This window comes from Apteryx mantelli, chromosome 3 (assembly GCF_036417845.1).
Source record: "Apteryx mantelli isolate bAptMan1 chromosome 3, bAptMan1.hap1, whole genome shotgun sequence".
Taxonomy (NCBI): domain Eukaryota; kingdom Metazoa; phylum Chordata; class Aves; order Apterygiformes; family Apterygidae; genus Apteryx; species Apteryx mantelli.
The window spans coordinates 43,802,456-43,821,868 of record NC_089980.1 but is presented as its reverse complement, the minus strand read 5'-3'; the positions used below and the strand labels follow the sequence as shown (position 1 = coordinate 43,821,868).

The 19,413-nt window shown below is 46.6% G+C and overlaps 1 protein-coding gene across 1 annotated transcript in view; it reads right to left on the bottom strand.

The window, feature by feature from the left end:
- The window catches only part of MDGA1 (MAM domain containing glycosylphosphatidylinositol anchor 1), a 147,376-nt gene that overhangs the window by 87,295 nt on the left and 40,668 nt on the right, over positions 1–19,413 (bottom strand). The window contains exons 2-5 of the mRNA XM_013943794.2: positions 14,098–14,237; positions 10,985–11,159; positions 6,278–6,474; positions 3,422–3,554 (exon numbers count right to left, since the gene is read on the bottom strand). Of these exons, the coding sequence (XP_013799248.2) occupies positions 3,422–3,554; positions 6,278–6,474; positions 10,985–11,159; positions 14,098–14,237 (645 nt within the window). The remainder of the gene's footprint in view (positions 1–3,421; positions 3,555–6,277; positions 6,475–10,984; positions 11,160–14,097; positions 14,238–19,413) is intronic.

The following is a 19,413-nucleotide window of genomic DNA, read 5'->3' as shown; positions in this document are numbered from 1 at the left end:
ATACAAACAAGGCAAGGAGTACTGCTCTCTCCTTAGCACAAGCACCATAATTTAGCAGTGCAACTACTGCTATGCTGGCATACTGCTTTGGCGAACCAAATCAAATGTCCTCTCGCTCACCATGGCAGACACCCTGTTCATGCCAGATGTGGCCAGATGTGCCAAAGGAAGAAGGCAATGCTCTCCTGCCAGCTGTATGGGCCATTTTGAGGACTTTGGTTGGAGCCCTTAAATTTTGAGGGGCCACAGCCTGTATTCAGCGCCTTTGACAGGCCTCTTTGCTGGAGTTTTGAAACAGTGTCCAAAGGCTGGTGTGCAGTAAGCAGCAACAGAAGGATTTTTATGTCCTCCCTGGGCTCTGAGTGGTTTCATGTGACTTGGCGAAGCCCAAAAACACAGTGGCTCAACTTGCCATAGGCGGGCAGGACATCTTCCTGCCTCTAACAGGCTGTCAGCTGGGTCTCACTGATACCGAAGAGCTGCTCCTGCCCTCTGATGCTGAACTGGTCTCAGCTAAGAGCACATGGTGGTAGATGCAGCCTCTTGCCTGGGAATCTTCCCCCATCCCAGTCAGAGCTAGAGAAGGACTGAGATCAGTCTATGTCCAGAGGGAAGACATGAGATTTAGGGAGCACGAGTCAGGTCCTGGCTAATATTTAGGGCTCTTGCAATGTTTGATCTGCACATATCTGACCAACACTCATCCTGCTGAGCAGTGACATGTTCTGGGCAAGGCAACATGAAAAAAAAGTGACATGCTGGGGCAAGCATCGCCTCAGGGCAGGTTGTGCATGTATCGGGGGACAGGGAACCAGCAAAGGTGCTGCCCACACAGCTCTAAGTAGCAAGCTCCCGCAGCATGCCACAACTAGAGCCCTGGCTGTAGGAGCCTGCATGGGCTCCCACTCCCACTCCTGTCAGTGGACGGAGGTTAACAGTATGCAGACATTGTTATGCAGGCGATGAATATCATTTATTTGTAACCTGTGGCAAATCCTTTTGTTCTTGGCGAAGAAAACCTGCTGGCGGAGACTGTCGAGCAGCAAGGGGACCATTAAAAACAAAGAGTCACTTTCAATTCCCTTTGAAGTCCAATTTGCTGCAGTAAAACTGCAGAAGAATTAACCAGCTGGGCTGCTTAACTTCACAGAAATCAAGGGAAGGGAAAATATCAGCCCAACCCCATCAGAGCAAGCAACGATAACGCAACACTGAACTGGGCCTGTAATCTTGCCGGACCTGCCCCGCTGCTCTGGAGCCACGAAACAGCAGCAGAATGGAAGAGGAGAAGGCAAAAGCCTCCTCCACATTAAGGCTGCACATCAGAAACTGATCCCCGGCTGTATGGACCAACCTGCAGACACAGAGCAGGGGAGAAGCACATCACACTGGAGCCTACAATCTGTCTAAAGGCCACTGCGGAAGGAGCCAAAGTGAACTAGCTAAGAAGTAGCAAACAAACTGGGAAGAGAAGATTCCCTTGGCCCTACATGACCTGACCCATCAGTTCTCCTCAAGGTCTGTAATAGTTGGGTCTATAAATATTTAAAAGATTGATTTCCATGCACCTTAGCGCCCTTTGGGCCTTCTTCGGTGGCAAAAGCAGAGACATCGCGAGCAAAGCTGCTCAGAATTCTGGACACGGCCACAGCTAAGGAAGTTGCTAATGCACGAGCCATAAGAGGGAAAGAAAAGATCTATGTGGAAAGAGGAGAAAATTAAATATTTTTCTTTAAATATTTTCTCATCTACACACAATACTACCTATAGGGTAAGCCTGATAACACAACCATGAAATATTTAACACAAACCCTCCTTACAGTGCAATGCCAGTTTCATATTCACCAGCAGCTTTGAATACAATTTGCTATGAACATGAACATTTTCCATAGTCCCTTTGAGATTGCTGTAACAAGCTGCACTGTAACTGTGCAGAAATATGCATTTAAACCTAAATAACAAGAAAAAAGCACTAGATGCATGTGCTATGTGGACCAAGTTCAGAGCTTAGGTAAGTACCAAAGAAGCTGGTGTAAATTCAGCTATATACTGGCTTCTGATCTGGCTTCAGCCTGAAAATACATTTTCCCTGTTTACTCAGTGAAGGGGTTAGACCAAAATGAGGGATAGTTACCCTGTGTTTGGGCTAGCGGGGAAGAATGGTCAGAAAGAAAAATTTGATTTTCTAACTCTTCAAAGGTAGACACAACAGGAAAGAACAGCTGTGTGAGATCCCTTTCTTCTTCAACAGTACAAGTTAAGTTTTTAAAGGGAATATTCCAGCATTCTCTATAGTCTCATTTTGAGATGAACTCAAGCAGTGACATGAGTTACTTAAGACATGTTCACAGAGATCTTACTACAAGGAGAATAGTTTTTCCTGACATTAGCTATAGTTCACTTTTTCTTAAGCTCGTTATTTTCTTCTTTCTACATAAAGTGATGCAACCATTGTCGGGCGCCCTGGGCTCAGTCAGATCAATAAACATAATTTATACAGTACTAACAATATCCCATCAACAGTTGGCGACATCAAAAGAGTTCTGCTTCCACTGCACAAAGATGACACAAGGGATACAAACTGCTTTGTGTTATATTAGACAGAGGTGAATAATTCAAACAACTACATTGCCTCTCTTTCTGATCATGAAATACTCCAGAGCCCGAAGCAATTTTCTGACATTTATTCATTATTTGAAAATATTCAACACATTTGAGGGTTTTGGTTTGGGGTTTTTTGTTGCTGGTTTTTTGTTTTTTTTTTTTAATGGATGGATTGCAGTCATGTCCTTGCAAGTATTTGGTATGTGATATTTAGTTATCAACTGGTCATGGCAGGTCAAGCAAGAGGCACCACATTGATTCTGTTCACGACTGGAGGCTCATTCAAGCACTGCCAGCATGCATATCAGTATGTAGTATGTATGTTGCCAGAGAGATTTGCTTTCCACAAACATCAACACCAGCAGAACCAGTTAACTGGGAGGTTCCAGAGTGCAGTCTTGCAAACCAGGCAAGAGTCCCTCATAAATGAAACATTTGTAAGAATTTCAGCAGTATCTGCCCTGCTCCACACTGTATCAAATCTATTTTTAGTCACTTAAAATGATAAATAAATAAAAGTGTCTGGATTAAAATCTATATAGTGCCTCAACACCTACTTGTAGTCTGTTTTAATGATCTCATGACAGGCCTGGCCAAGGCACCAGCTATACACAGCGTTAAAAGAAATTAAAGTATCCCGGCCAAAAAATTTCTGCATTAAGGATTCTTTTTTTACCCCCACAGATGTAAGCATGAGGTGATATACTAATTGCTGTAGGCCCTAGACTGGGTGCAACGTTACCAGCCTAGAGAGGTAATAGCTGTTCAGCAGGCAAGCTGTCAGAGGGCTCTGAGGCTCCTTCGTGGCTGCTCTTACCTGTGGTGTTTGTGAGCTGGAAGGCGATTGATTTGTCAGGGATGCTGCAGACGTTACGGACGGACACCTGACACGTGTAGCTGGCGTAATCCTGGGGCCGCAGGTTCTTCAGCTTCAGAACTTTTGTTTCACCCTGGGAGTTGGGAAAGAAGGGGACAAAGACACAGGTGCACAAAGCACAGTTCATCATTGCAAATCCATAACCTAACCCAGAGATGCCAGATTACCAGCAGCTCTCATTGAAACCTCAGAGAGCTGTGCAGGCTCCAAGCCTCCCTAGCTGTATATAAAGGAGACACAAAATGTTTGCAGTGATAATTCCTTCTCCAGAAGTGCTCAGAACACCCCCAGCAACTGACTTCATGTAACCCTGAAAGCACTGCTGAACATGTTTAGGCATAATTTCTTGTCAGCTGCTGTCAGAATCATCTTGCAGAACTTGAAAAACCCTAAATGTCCAAGACCAGACCCTGTTCTCACACCAAGAAACAGCAGGAACCCAAATGAAGTCAGTGGGGTCACAACATTGCAAACCCAAGCTAAACCAGAGCAGATTCAGGCATTAATGCTGACCAAAATATGGCATGTTCAACAGTTAAATTGTAAAAATTTGCAGTAGAGAAAAAAAAAAAGATAATTCAGAGAAATGTTTAAAGAAACCTTCAAACCTTTCTGATCTCTTTTTCTTCAGATTCTAATCGCATTCATGCTGGCATAAATCCAGAGTGACTGCACTGAATCGACAGACTTTTCTTATACTATGGGTGATGAAAAAATTCACACTCTGGCACTCTATCAGTTACTGGCATATTGTAGAAACAGAATAAAGCTGTTAATTTAATCATAGATGTATTCTGTAAATTTATATTTACAGGATGTGGAAAGCTCTGAGATGCTTCCTGTGGTTTGCACCCCCTGCAACTCATATGTCTTCCATGACAGCTTGTCGCTATTCTTCTGCCTTTGTTTGTCTAAATTTCTTTTGGAGAAACCATTCTGTAAAAGCCTGACAACATAAGAAGATGTCAGCTTGACAAATCCTCTTGAGACAACCTCAAGCGACAGGACAAGGAGCTCATGCTAATATTCAGAGAACAAGGATCTGAACTGGGTAAATTAGAAAGATAAATACCTAGGAGACGAGTAACCCTATGAAAGTCTCATCCCCTGAGATTGGTTGCTATGCCACATAAATGATGGCATTTACAATGTGCATGTCAGCTAGTGATTTGCACAGGGTCATATGTATTCAGTTTATTGATTAGTAAATGTTGGGTAAATGTGTATAAACCTACATTGTAAATCAGTTTTAAAAAGCTCATACAGTAAAGTTTTCATTTCCTTTCCAGTTCTACTCTCCCAACAGTGAGAGTGTGTTTTTGTTAACCACAACTCTTCTCAACCCAAACTCACAGGTTTACACTGGTATTAGTGAGAGGACCACAAGGGCATGCCTGTGTGAGCGTAGCAGTCCTACCACACTCTCTCAGAGCTGGGAATGACCCATCATGGCAGGAACACTGCCTGACAGGAACTGCAGGACACTGGGTCATTTATAAGTTAATGCTAATTAACATATAAGTAAATTTCTGCCAGATGCCTTATTTAGCTGAAGACAATATCTCAAGTCCTAAGACATCCCCTCATTAAGCAATGTCTCCTGGTAATCACACTGAGCTTAATGAAAGCTGGAAGAGTGCATGGTGACTTCCTCTAAGGCCAAGAACGTCCTGGTTGGATGCCACACAGCACCCAACTAGACAAAGCTCTCTTCAGGGACAAACAGCAGCGCTGGCCTACAGCACTTCTGCAAATCTGCTGCTAACCTGCAGCTCTGTTGTCTCTCCTAACCCCCCGAATGTTTCCATCTGACTGCCCATTTCCATGACTTACAGGGTTGGCGTGTTTCAATAAAATATGAACATGACTACATTAACTGAAAGGTTGCCCGGGGCATTGCTCAGAAATCAAACTCAGCCAGAATGTGCTCAGGACCCAGCTTTGGGCGCACAGAGAGGTGCGTGGGATGAAATGGGTGCCCCAGCAACTGCCCTTTCAGCCCTCCCTTCTGGCCCATCATTGCCTCATGCTATCCAACAGCCTTACTGAAAGCACTAGGGCTGGTTAGCAGCTGAAGGGCATTCAAAGCTGGAGCAAAGCCCAGGATAATGTGCCCAGAATGCTTCAGCAAAAGAAAGGCTCCCCTGTTTCTCCCACTTCATTGGCAGACCTGTTACTGTGAAGACAGCGGCATTTCCAGGGGTAACATAGCTATGCAGGGACAAATCCAGCATAGGTAAGCAGGAAAAGCAGAAAGGACTTGGAATAATACCTTATCACAGGGAGACGCTGAGAAAGTACTCATGTAGTTAGGCTGCCTGCATTACTTGCGGCCATTAGGAAGAGCTCTTCATTATTTGCCTCATGAAGTCTATAGTAATTCCTACCATTCACTCGCACTGCTAAACAGGAGGCGCTTTTCCCTATTGATGGAGCTTGGAGCTCAGTTAAGAAAAAGGTTAGTGCTGGGAGACAGAGGAGACCCAATCCCAGGTACTGCTTGGTGAATAGTCTCAGTCATCCAACTGGCTTCATGTAAACTGTGACCTGCTCTGAGGGAGACAGGCTGGCAAGGCAGGGACTTCCTGGCTGCTACGTTCCCTCCTGCTGCTCTGCTCTTTGGAGATCTGCACGCTGTAAGTATGCACTACTAGCCCTCTGGAGACAGTACTCCTTGCAATGACCACCACCCTCTCCCCACCATCCTAACCCAGGCAGGGAGAGAAACACCACCCAGAATGGAGAACCTGCATCACCGAGATGTGCAACACAAGCTGCAGGTATACTTTTTTTCACCTGTGTGTAGAGGGGTTCATAGATGTCCACCCCATTGTCCTGACTGTGGGAAAGCGTCTCAGCTCCCCGTTTCCAGATGAAGCGAGCTGGTGGGTTGGAGTTGACGGTGCAGCGGAGGAAGACAGTCTTCTCCTGATAGAAACTGCCACGTACATCACTGATGGTCTGGTGAACAGTGAGAACAGGTTCATCTAGGTCTGGAAGGAAGGTAAGGAGGTCCACAGCAGTTGTTAGTGAAGCTGGACAGCACAGACAGCCTGCAGAGCAGATGGCACTCCAGGGGCCATGGGGAGAGGTAAAGTTCCCACGCATTTGGCCAATGACAACTGCTGAATTAAGAGCTGATCTGAGGCCAGATAGCACAAACGATATCTAAAGGGAACGGACAGGAGAAGCCAAAATTCTCCCACTCACCACACAACATTCAGAGAATAGAAAGCACCCTCTGATTTGCAGCTCCCACGTGGTCCTCAAGCAAACTGTCCACCACACACCTCTCAGACCAGCAGGCTGCCTCACCTTCCCCAGTGACACCCTCCACCCCAAATCACAGCTCTCTGCTTCAGTGAGAGGCCAGAAGGATCCCAGGAAACCCTACTGCATCCTCATTCCTGCTGCTCCCACCTTCCAATTCCCAGGCCCCTCCTGAGATCATGGGTCTAAGCCCATGGCATTGAGATGCCCTCCCAAAAGACATGACAAACCTTCAGGTCAAGGGATGGGGGTAGAAATCAGGACAAGATCAAGGAGCTGAGGTGCAGAGTCATTTCCTAGACAGGAGCAAGTCTGGTGGGGTGTCTGCCATGAGAACACGAGATGCAAAACATGGTGATACCTGGGTACAGCTTCTCTCTTTTTCCTATTAAAATAACCTCTGGGTACTTTCTCCTTTTCAAGGTCTGCACTGACTCTCCCTCTTTTCACCAGCTTCTGCTTACTGTGATCCCATCACCCACTCCTAAAGTGATCAGATTCTTTTCTTTTTTCTCCCTTTACAAAAAAACTCTTCCCAAATCCTCCCTTACCATACCCACAACAGACACAGCCATCATGACCTGATCAACAGTTACCTTGTCATTTGCAAGCACACAAGCAATAGCCCTGCAGAGAGCATGCTTTCTGCATACACCCAGCAGTCTGAGCCCAGGGCACACTGCTCCCCAAGGGCTGCCTTTCTATAAAAAGGGAGCTTTCTCTTTACACCAGACACGAGTGTTGGAAAGTCAAGGAAGCATGAGGAAAACCTCAGAGGATATGAGTCTTTCTCCTCCCAGAATCACGCTGATTGATTGGGGTTAAACATAAAGATCCCATTTGACAAGACTGGGCCAAATGGCCCATTAAAACAGCAATCTGTCCTCATGCCCTAAAGCATATCTTGTAAGGTGCCTGTTGAGCTCAATGGAGCAATTCTGCATATTCAGCAACCTTGCAACCCCATCTTCAACTGCAAGAAAACATGAAGCACAGACATCCAGCCTGCCCTCGTGCTGCCAGCACTGTCCTCTGCACATGTTGCCAGAGAGAACATATGCCCATCATCTCCCGCTGTCTTGTGCCACTTAATTTTCAAGATATTGAAAATTAGAGATTTTTTTTTAAGAGATTTGCAAGCTTGGAATCTGGTTTCCAGGAAGAATGGAGGAAGTAGGAGGGTAAGGATGAGTTTCTGTTAACATGTCATCCAAATAACGCGTGTTCCCTGCTGAATCACAAGCGTGGACTGGTGGATTTGCATATTTTAACGAGTTGTATGCTTGGAAGACAGCACTTGTAATGGGACCTGAGATTTGTTGACTTGACCACACCACAGCTCAGCAATATGAGTAGAGCTGTTAGCTGAACATCGACAAGGCAGAAAAAAACAACATGGAAGAAAAACATTTGTGGGTAGAGAAAAAAGGCCCCTCTCCATACAGTGCTGTCTGCACTCAGCCATAAGGTGATGGAATTTTAAATCAAACTCTCTTGGACCAGGACCTTGGGCACAGCCTCTCCTGTTCCCCGCTTCCTTATTCTTACTGCCCCTTTATTTGCTCATCCTTACATGAGTAACTGCAGTTACCACCTCACCGAGTTCCCCTTTCTCAGTAGGATGTAGAGCAAAACATTTCCCCTGCCCCTCAAAGAAGAGGCCTCCCATCCAGGTCTCCTCACTCCCAGCTACTCCCCAAAAGGGAAACAATATCTTCCTTTTGGTTGCTAAACCCTTCCTCCATCAAATCTTTCAGTCTTTTTTAATACCAGTCAGCCCTAAGCCTAACCCTCCTGAGAAAAGCTAAAATAAGACCTACGATGATATACATGTCCTTGATGTAGAAGGAACAACACTGATGTCAGTGAGCTGCACAAATGATAAATTTGGCCCAAGGCTGCTCATGGAGATGATCACATGGGATGTTTCATGCACAATATAAGCTTGTAAACATCCATTCTTTCTTTCTCTTTACTTTCCTCCCTCCCACATGGAAATACTCCAAGCAGCAGCAGCTGCCTCTCTGCCAGTGTCTAACCAGTGCTTAAAAGCCTCACTTGATGCACACTAGGGGCAAGGGAGTATCTTGCTACACAGGTTAGTGCTTCCAGTTTAATATCCTCTTTGCACCAAATGGTGCTCTCCATACAAGCTTGCCACCTAATACTGAAAGTATGAGTGAGCACTAGCACTGGTTGGCAAGAACACCAAGGTTCACATGAGAGTGATTACTTACCTCTAACTACGAATCGGGGTGCAGGGAAAGAAGGGATTTGTTTTCAAATTCTGGTTCATTCGGCTGAAGGTTGCCTGGGTGAGTGTTCAACAAAAACTGTGGCTTTTCCTATGTGTTTCCTTGTACCTACAGCAAATACTAGCAGAAAATAGACTTTCCTCCCCAAAAACCAAGCGAGCAGAACAGAGGTGCGTTACCAAGTCCATCTGCAGAGTAGATGTTAGTATGAGAAAGTCCTTGGCCACCCCATAGTTCTACAGGTCAGAGCTGCACAAGGCACCATGGGACGCTACATCGCTCTAGCTCCAGTCCACATCCCAGAAGTAAAGGGATTGCCCACAACACATAAAGAGAGATTGAGGCCAAAGACTTGTTCCTAGAGACACAGGCCCTGGCAAAATGTCATACTGAGGACTAAGAAAAGCAAGTTCCTTTTGCAATGGAGAGCAATCAAATGCTTCCACCACAGGCAAGAGGAGGAACGGGCAGAGAAGCCAAGCAAATCCAGGTGGGTGTCAGGACTCCTCAGAACAGACCTACTCGATGTCCATGAAGAAATGTTCATCCTATCCAATGTGTCATGAGCTGCAGTTGAAGCAATCTGTGTTCCTGGACTGTAGGATTGTGTTCACACTACACTGCCTCCAACACAGGGTGGGGCAAGAGGGTAGGGGGCAAGGAGGAAGGCAGGTAGGGCAAGGAAGGAAAAGAGATGCTAAAACCAACACAGAGAGCAGCAGGCAAAGCTGGCTTAAAACAGGAGCCTCTCCAATCCACATAAAGCAACTGTGGATCATGAGTCTACCAAAGCCTGAGGATGTTCAAGTCTATGGGGTACTTTGGGAGGGTACCAAATCTAAACTGAAGGCAGCAGTTTGCCTGAATGCACTATCTCACATCTCAGGGCTAGACAGTGGGCCCAAGAGGAACCTAGTCAGGCAGCAGTTGCTGCCAGCAAAACTCTGCCCAGACTCCAGACAGGTACCTGGGCTGTGAAACCTGGAGGTTGCTCTGCTGAGAGATAACCACAGAGCACTTCAGCACAGAAGACAGGCTTGCTAGAAGGATTTTGGGGAACGGGGTGGGGGTGAAAGGAGAGTTCCAACTTCTTTATACTTCACATCTTTTTATCATCAACCTCTTGATGGCAAGGCCCTTGCAGTACAGTGAGCAGGTGTATTTGGTGCTACCAGGGTTGTAGGAAACTGCAGCAGCTGATAGCCACAGACAATGAGCAGACTGGTAATCTTCCCCATGTCTCCTCAAAAGTGGCCTAGACATTAGATCTTTGATTCCTCCTATGCAAAGGGTACTGGACAAATTTAATTTTCCTCCCTTTTGGCCACAGCAGCCCAAGAATAAACATTAACACAGCATGAGAAACCTTTAAAACATGGGATCCATGGCAAGATGAAGAGTCACTAAGGGCATCTCCAGGGCCCAAGAGAGAGGCAGCACAACCAGCCAGAGAAACATTGGGTCACTACTAAAACTGAGAGGTCCTCAGAGCTTCCTTCATGTTTACTTATGCACAACTCAGCCTCCTTAGGTGCATCCCAGAATCTTTTACTCCATTTCCACCATCCTGCAGAGGTGGCATTACTGGGAGCAGGACATTGGTTTCAGGGGCGCTTTAGGCATTCGAGGTGCTGCTGATTTCAAAGAGCAGAGCAAGCCACTTTCAAACTGGAGATAAAGAAAGCAAAAGCCATCTACAACACTACACCCCAGACAAGTGCTAGGAACCCCCCTAGCAGTGACAGGGATAATGGTATATAGATAAGCATGGTTTACACGGACAGGCAAAGACATCTTTTTCTTTAGGCAGACCTAACCCCCTTGGGGAGATGGACCTTGGAGACATCTCACTGGTCCCTTTGCTCCTGAATTGGGTACGTATGGTGCTAGGGCAATGCAGCTCCCTGCCAGCCCCGCAGCAAGGCAGAGACACACAGTAGAACTGTGGGAAGGTCTGGGTTGCCACTAAATGACTTACACTGCACATCTACTCGAATGGACTTGATGGCAGGGACCCCAACCCCATTTTCTGCTTTACAGTAATAGCGGCCCCCCTGCAGCCTTTGGATCTTCTCAATCCGAAGGGTCTCGTTAAGCACCGACGTCTCTTGGAATTTGTCCGAGGCACTGCCAGCGGTTTTGGTCCACCTCACCTGCAGGAAGAGAATGAGAGAAATGCAAGCTATCAGCAATACAAACCGGAGATCACAGAGGATAGCAGCACTCCCTTTTCTCCTTTTCCCTTCCTCCCCAGAATTCACACAAATGGACCCTAAAGCCCATTACTGCCAGACCTTACCCAAGTTCAACTGCCGATCTCCATATGTCTCGATACACCAGCTGTCAATTCTCACCCATCACCAACCCCCACATCCTAGTGTCCACTATAATCCCCTAATTCAAACAGACCCACACTGCATATTTGCCACTCCTGCTCTGGTCCTGTAAACCCAGCAATTTAGTTTAAAACCACCACCTGCACAGCACAGGAGTTTCAGCAATAAGCTTTGGTAGCCCGTATGGTCGATAAGCCTGAATCTACAACAGACACCAGCTCACAGCTACAGAGCTTTTACTGCACTTCACACAGTGCCCTTTTGCCTCTCTCTGGATAATAAGGCTACTTCAGCTGTTTGCCTCTCCAAGTAAGAGGTGCAACTGCAGTTGCTATTGCTCTTGCCCCTTCCCTCAAGGAATCCCTTTGTGTGTTATTTTTGCAAGTCATCCTTTTGCAGTGCACAAGCTTTTACTTTGGTTTTTTTTCTTAAAGATACAGAAAAAGAAAAGAAAAAATCCCTTCAGATTTTGGACTATTTTGCATTTTTTGTCTTTATGTCACATGTTTTAGTCTTTAGATCCTGGCTTGTTGGGCCAACATAGTCATATAGTATTTTACGGTGAATGGTGGCAAGAGGACAGCATGCTTAAACATTGAACCGTTATTCTCATGTTTGTAAGGAGATACAGCCTGAGCAGTAGCGGTACAGGCTTCTCTGTCATTTTCTGCAGCCCAGACAATGAAAGAGAGAGATGGCTTTTCTCAGCCCAGTGGTCTCCTAAGTCAACAACCTCCTTTCTCAGGGCTGGTGATTCTGGTTGTCTCCCATGGCAGTGCTGTCTAGCTTCTGGGACTGAGATCCAGCAACATCAGCCAACAGAAAGGAGAAGGACTTTCATTCAACGTTGGCCACAGATGAGAAGCAGCAGATACCCTGACCCCACCCTAGCCTTCACCTAAAGTTCATTGTCATCACCTGATTGATGCTGATGCTCTAAAAGAAGCAGGTGTGTCTACATCCCATTCCCAGAGCACCAGACTGAGCAGATTTTCTCAGCTAATGACCATGGATTTATTTAGCCTTTGTAGGCTTATTACAAAATTGTATGAAGGCCCCAAGTATCTCAGATTGTCCCTCCTGTTCACAAGGACACTTCAGTCAGCTCTTTAATCTTATCAATCTCATTTAAGTATTTTGGCCACATTTTCAAGCTTTAATGACTGTCTGATAGAAGGGAAAAGAAAAGATTTAAAAAAGGTTAGGAGAAAAGTTTAGTTAGGGGAGAAATTTGTCCATGAGGAAGGAGAGCAGAGATAGGACACATGCTATGTTTTATGTGAGCTGGCTCCAGCCTCCATGGTCACGTGTGGTTCTACACTCTGGTGTCCCCATGAGTGTCTGGGCAGTGACAAACCACAGTGTCACTCACTAGCATGCTGTCTCCATCAGGCTCTGCTCCAGCAATCTTTTCTTCTGCTCCAGGCTCGAAACCCCATGACCTGCCTGAATCTTCCCACACTCTCAACTTCCACAGGAAGGACCAGCCCTGCAGTCTTTCTTGTTTGTGCCATAGACAGCCATCCTCTGCCCATCACTGTCACAGGCCTAGGCTGATCGTTTTGGCTAGCCTGGCTCAGAACATTTTCTTTTTACTGTTTCTAGGGTATGCTTTGATGAATAATCCATTTCCAGTTCTGCTGGCTGAGTCTCTCTCCCTCTCCTTTGTCACCTCTTTTCAGCCAAGTATCTCCTCATAAGCAAGTCCATGGAGGGGATGATTGGCATAGGCAGATGTATGGCTTCTCACCACAAATGTCTTTGACTGGCAGGGTTGGGGAAGGGGGCCAAGAAGGCACACATAGTGTGGCTGGCTCCCTTGGGTGTATTCTGGCACATCCAACCTTACAGTATGTGCCAGCCACTGCTCCTACCACACTCTGTCCCAGAGCAGGCTGACACATGTTCTGTTCCAGTATCTCTATAGACGTATACACACTAGCATTGAACCAGGCTGCTTAAGTATCTGAAGGGTGGGGAGCTGACTGCACATGCCTGAGGCTATGCAACCTGCTGGAGACCCTGGGGAAGGGCTACAGCAGGTAGCCATGCTCAGCTCCATACCACTCCAGTGAGTTGTGACTCTGACCACAGAGTGGACATATCCAGCACTGCAAGTTTGAATCTGCCTCTGGTCAGTGGCAAAAAGCAGTGACCAAGGGACTCTGTGCACAGCTCAGTCAAGTGCACTACAAACAACTTTTCAAATTCCCCCAAGCAGGTTCCCACTGCCTTCACATCTAGAGAAACTAAGAGACAGATGGATCATGAAGGACCAACTCCTACGGCCAGCCTGTGGGGAAAGACTGCTCTATCCCTGTTCAGGCTGTGCCTGCTTTGTAGAGAGAGATATGGTTTGAGAGTGGTTTGTACAGTGGGTTCAGCCTTGGCTTCCGGCCTTTTTAGGACTCCACATACTGAAGACCACAAGAATCTCTAGGTAGGTTCCTGAGACCATAATCCACAAAAGCAAAGCTTGTTACTTTGTAGTTTAAATTGTTAGTGCATGGGCTGTAGGGCATCCCTACCCACTGTATTGTAAAGGACTTCTAGTCTCTTCTTACGCTGCAGCCACTAAAGGGCAAGAAACCCAGCTTCTGTGCTGCAGAACCTGTTAAGAAGCCCAGAAAGAATGAAAAAGAGGAAGCCAACTCCAACATGCTGGGCAACCCTGCTGCCTGCGATTCTCCTCTATGTGGGGAGAGCAGAGACATGCCATGGGGAGCATGGGTGACAGGTGAGACTGAAAGCTTACCTGTGGCCGGGGATGTCCCGTGACCAGACACTGCAGGACCAGTGTGTCCCCTTCCCGAATTGTGTAAACACGTTCACTGATGTTGTCCTCCTTCACCACGCACGCTTGCCCAGCATGGATGATTTGGGCCTGAGCAGGAGCTGTGGAAAGGCAAGAAGAGGTAAAGAGGGAAACAAGCAGCACCGCAGCCCCTGTCGCCCACTGACCGGGGTGGCTGCTCTCACGGCAGGGTGGAAGAGCAGCCTCCTGAGCCAGAGGCAGGAAAAACCAGCAGCGCCAGGTGTGAGAGACCCAAAGGTGTCACGGGATGGAAATCTGAGCAATTCTCCCCATCTGCTGAGCGGCTGGTATCAACTGCTGTTTTAAAACCTTTAGTCTTATTGGGATTAGCAGCTCTAGGGACTGAAGAGCAACATATGAAGCTTTACTGTGAGACTATCCTGTACAGGCTGGGAACCGAAGACTCCCCTGCTCTCATCCCTTCCAGGGATAGAGTATAAGCAAATGGTTAAAGCAAGAACTTGGTGAAATCACAGCTGCTCTGTGCCTGTCTAAGCAAATCTGATGACTATGATTTACATTGCAGGGGGCCAGGATAACTACTGAGCAATGTCAGAAAGGGCCTTGAAGCTTTGTATGGCTCTTAGCATGCTTCCCTAGAACAGGCATAGCACACTCGGCAGGAAATACAATTCTTCCCCAAATTACAAAGCAACATATCTCAGTCCTGACCCAGAGGGAACAGCCTCTGAAGCAGCAGGGAAACCGTATTCTCTGCGGCTCTTTGCTCCTGGCAGGACTCAAAGCAGAGCCCTGTTACTGCCACTCTAGCCAGAAAAATGAGCAGAGACCAGTGCAGTGGAAAAATATATGGAAAAATAATTCCCAGAGAAAAGCTGAAAAGCTTCCTGTCCTGAAACAACAGCTATGTTCCACTGTAGCCCTGACCAACAACAGGGAAAGACAATCTCTCGAAGAACAGGATTTCATAAGGAGAAAAAAGCCTCAGCTCTGGAGGCCTGCATGAACAGCCCTTGGCTCCTTACTGCAAAAGCATTCATGTGATCACCAGAGCAGCTGTGATATATTGAAGGTGATGGGGCAGCCCAGTGGGACACCTGTGCTTGTTCAAGGGGAAAACTCTGGTCGCACTTCAAGGAACAGAGAAACCCACAAATGCATCTAAGAATTGGCACCTCAGTGAGAGTCCCCTGGAATATACTTCCCCATCTTGCTGCTACAAGGCTTCCAGGTGACTCTAGTGTCACAGCTCTAGTTCCCATTAGTGAAATACAATGCAAATCAACAAGCCACAGAGGAGATGATCAAAGGGTTTAAAGCAAAGAGCCTTAGTAAGCCTTCTGAACCAAGCACAGGTTTTGCACAACTTGTTAAAGCTGAACCAAGCACCCACTTTTTCCCCAAAGGTTAGCTGAGCTTCAAGGACTTTTTTTTTTTTTTAAGCCACAGGGATGACAAAAATGCTCTAAACACAGTCACCTGGGAAACAGAAGTGCTCAGATTTACACTGGTCTAATCCACCAGCAGCATAGACCCAGGGCGAGTTTGGCTTGAGTAGTGGAGGAGATCTGCCCTTGAGGGCCTGTGTAAACTGGTGTCGCTCCAATGCACTGACCGTGCAGCAGTGATGCAGAGCGGCCACAGGTCTGAACGGCAGCAAGCTGCTTTTGCTGCTGGGGCTCCCCCGCCTGTGACAGCCGCCCAGCACCGGGGCAAGAGCACTGGGCATGCAGGAAGCTACTTCCTCCTTCTTTCCACACCCCTTCTGTCCTTCCAGCTTGGCGGCACTTCATTGGCAAAATCACTGTAGGCTTATTACTATCCAAACTGTTGACTAACAGAAACAGTGTGTTTATTGGAACAATATGATGGCACAAACAGAGGAAATCCTCAGCCTCCCCTGCCTTCACCATCTGCAGGGCTCCTAGGAACATGCCTGCCATCGCTTGATCACCATGAAATACTGAAACTGACAGTCTAAGCTTCACTGAGACAGCTGAGCAGATGAGAGACCTTCCCCTGCCTGGAGGGCAGCAGATTCTTGTTGAACACACAAGAAGAAAGCAGCAAGCAGAAACCTATATATGTGCAAGCATATGTGTGTGCACTTATATATGTGCATATATGTAGGAGTGTGTATGCACATATGTAGGAATGTGTGTGTGTGTACATAATATACAGTATATTTATACATTTTAAATTAAGTGAAATAGTGACTTATCAAGAGAAATCAACATGAAAGGTCATCAAACAAACAGGGCAGAGGAGCAAGTCATATGCCTGTATAACCTTTGCCAATATCCCTTAATCCAGATGGTAGTCCCTCATTGTGCTGTCTCAGCCCTTGGATCTGTTCTCAGCAGACCTGCCATCACACCTCTACCCTACACACACTGCACAGAGCATCCCTCACAGTACTGTGGCCCAGTTCATTGTGCCAAAAAATCCCTGCTCCGATTAAAAGAGAGACTCCATTCCTTTCCATCTTGTACCACATCCTCCCCTCAACCTGTGCTGTCTGTATTTCAGTGGGGTCCTGGGCCCTGCTGCAGCAAAGCTCCTATTAACTCTCTTCAACTTCTCTGGGCTGTGTTTGCTGGCTGGTGCCTCTATTCTCCCTTTGCAAACAGGACTTTGCTGCAAAAGCTAATTTCCAGCTACCCCATGGAGAATCAGAATTTTTATCTGCTGCTCTTGCTCCCAGTTAAATATTTCCCTAAGTTGCTCTGCTGTACCCTGCATGGTATACAATCTCTCTAGCCTTAAGTCTTTCAGCCTGCATACTTTTTTCCCTTTAGCCATCCCACACCCATATGTTCTCCTATCTTGTTTAACCCTTTCCTGCCACCTGCTTAGAGGCATTTCTATATGAGGAAGTTCCACAGCAAAAGCATGAAGTTCAGTGCTACAAGAGTTGAAGGTTTTCTGCTACCATTCCAGTGCCAAAATAATTCATCATCATTGTTTCCTCTCTGGGTTTGGTAGAAATATATTTCAAACTAACCCTTGTTCTGCAGTATGAAGCATTATATGGCACTAGTCTACAGCAAAACTACAACCCTAAGGATAAGCCCTCTGTCATAATTTTGTCTTATGTCATTATGCCCTCCCCTCCCAAATTCTCCCTGGATCCACCGGGCTGCCTTGAAGCTTAATATGCAAGGCTATATATATCTAGTGTCATTCACAGATGTCTTCATAACTTGCTTTTGTTACCTTCAGTAGGACCCTCAGCTGTATTCATAGAAAGCAGACACCACTGTAAATGAATCCCCACTACTCATCAAGCTGTAGCATCTCTCTTGCAATCACAGCACTAGCTTGCGCGTTGCCAGCACAACAGAACGGCAGGACCAAGCTTGTCAGAGTAAACAGAGTTTCACAGAAGTCTCTCAGGAAGGACAAGAAAGGTTGGAGCATGAGGCCAAGTGGCTGAAATGGAAGCAGTAATCCTGGCTGTTCTCAGCAGGGGTCCACTGAGAATGAGCCTTGCAAGGATACAACCTGCCCTGCTAAGTTTTGCTGAAGCAGGATCCCTCTCAGCCTGACCCTTTGGGTCAGCAAACCCCCAGACACACCCCAAAAAAGACCTCGACCTCTAGGGGGAAGAGGGGACAGGCCAGGTTGTTCCCCACCTTTTTCTCCACCAACATTTTAAGGGACAGATGCACCATCACCTCCATTCCACTTCCAGGTGGGAGATCAGCTTAGGGAAGGCTCCCAACACAAATTGCTCTGCTCCAGAGCAACTGGGCCAACCGTATATCTGGAGCCAACTGCTTTCCAAGGGGAAAAAAATCAGCCTCTGAATACGCAGCATTAGGCCTGTCCTCTGGAAAAGGCTGGCTTGTAACGTCCTTGTGTCTACACTGAGATTTCAAACTATATTGTCACATGATATATTTACACATTAAAACAGAAGGAAAGTGGAAAGGATAAAATAACTTTATTCCCAGAGCAATGTATTGTACAATGTTATTACCACCATAATCTGGAAAGTTTATGAGACTCCTGTACTTAGAGGTTGCTAATATCATTAAAATGCAGAAAAGGAGAGAGAAACTATCTTCTGGAGTGGAAATTGGAAAAATCTGTATTTGGTTCACAGTCTACCCAATTCATTTTTCGAGCCTGAGATCCCATCTCTACCATGGCAATGATGCAACCCCTTCACAGGGAGGGTGGTGAGAGACAGATACGAGAATGACAGGCATCAAAAAGCTCCAAAAAGCAAATCTGGAGCAGGTTACACACACACACACACACAACACCCCAGCCACTGCCCTCCTGCACGCACCATACTAGAGCCTGGGCTGCCATTGCCTCTGGTCTCCAGGCGGCCCCGAGCAGCCATCTGGGCACCAGGGCCAACCTGTAAGAGCTGATTCAGACCGAGGCATAAGTCACCTGCTCTTCAGACATCTCGCACTTTCTTCTTTGCCATTCTCACTCCTCCCTCCCAGCGTGGATGACTGACTGAAGCTGCAGGTCCAGACTCAGCCAGGAAAACTACCCTTCACCCCGCAGAGGTGCTGCGTGATGCACTTGCCAGTGCACGCAGCAGAGTTCAACAGACAACATCCCCAGGACCTAACAGCCTTTGCAAGCAAATGCGCTTTGCTCAAGCAGTCCCAAGGGTTTTGCCTCTCTCCTCTCTTCCCTGAATTCAAGATCAGCTCATTCTCAAAGTCACTGTTGGCACTGCTTGTTCCATTTCCTTTCCCTTTTTCTATTTTAAGCCACTTTGGTACAGCAGTGACTTTTCAACAAAGCGGCCTGAGCACACAGACTGCACACTTTGAAACTCAGCTGTTGTTTTATTGCTGGACCATTTAACACAGGAGATGAAAGGAGAGCACAACACAGACTCTTCATCCCTTCAAAAGGAAGAAAAGAATGTCAATTTGCTAATCATCTGTCAACTAGATTAGCAGCAAAGGTGCCTGAACTCCAGTCAATGGATAACTACAGGCTCCTTTTCATATCAAAAGGGAAAAAAACATCAGGCAACAGCTGCAGCTCCTGAATCACTAAAAGAGGGAAAGGCAGACAGAGTGGTTTTGAACGTGGTTGCCCAGCTGGCAGGACGCGCAGAGAATGCTCCAGACTTTGCTAAGGACCAAATGAGAACTTCACTCACATCTCACCCATGTGCTAAAGCCATTTCTGGAATCACAGGAAGACAAAGAGAGATTCAAGCATCAAGAGTATTAAAAAAAATTTAAAAAAAAAGACAAGGAGGAGAACAAAGGACAAACCAGGGACAAATCAGGGCAGACTAACTCAGACTGGGAA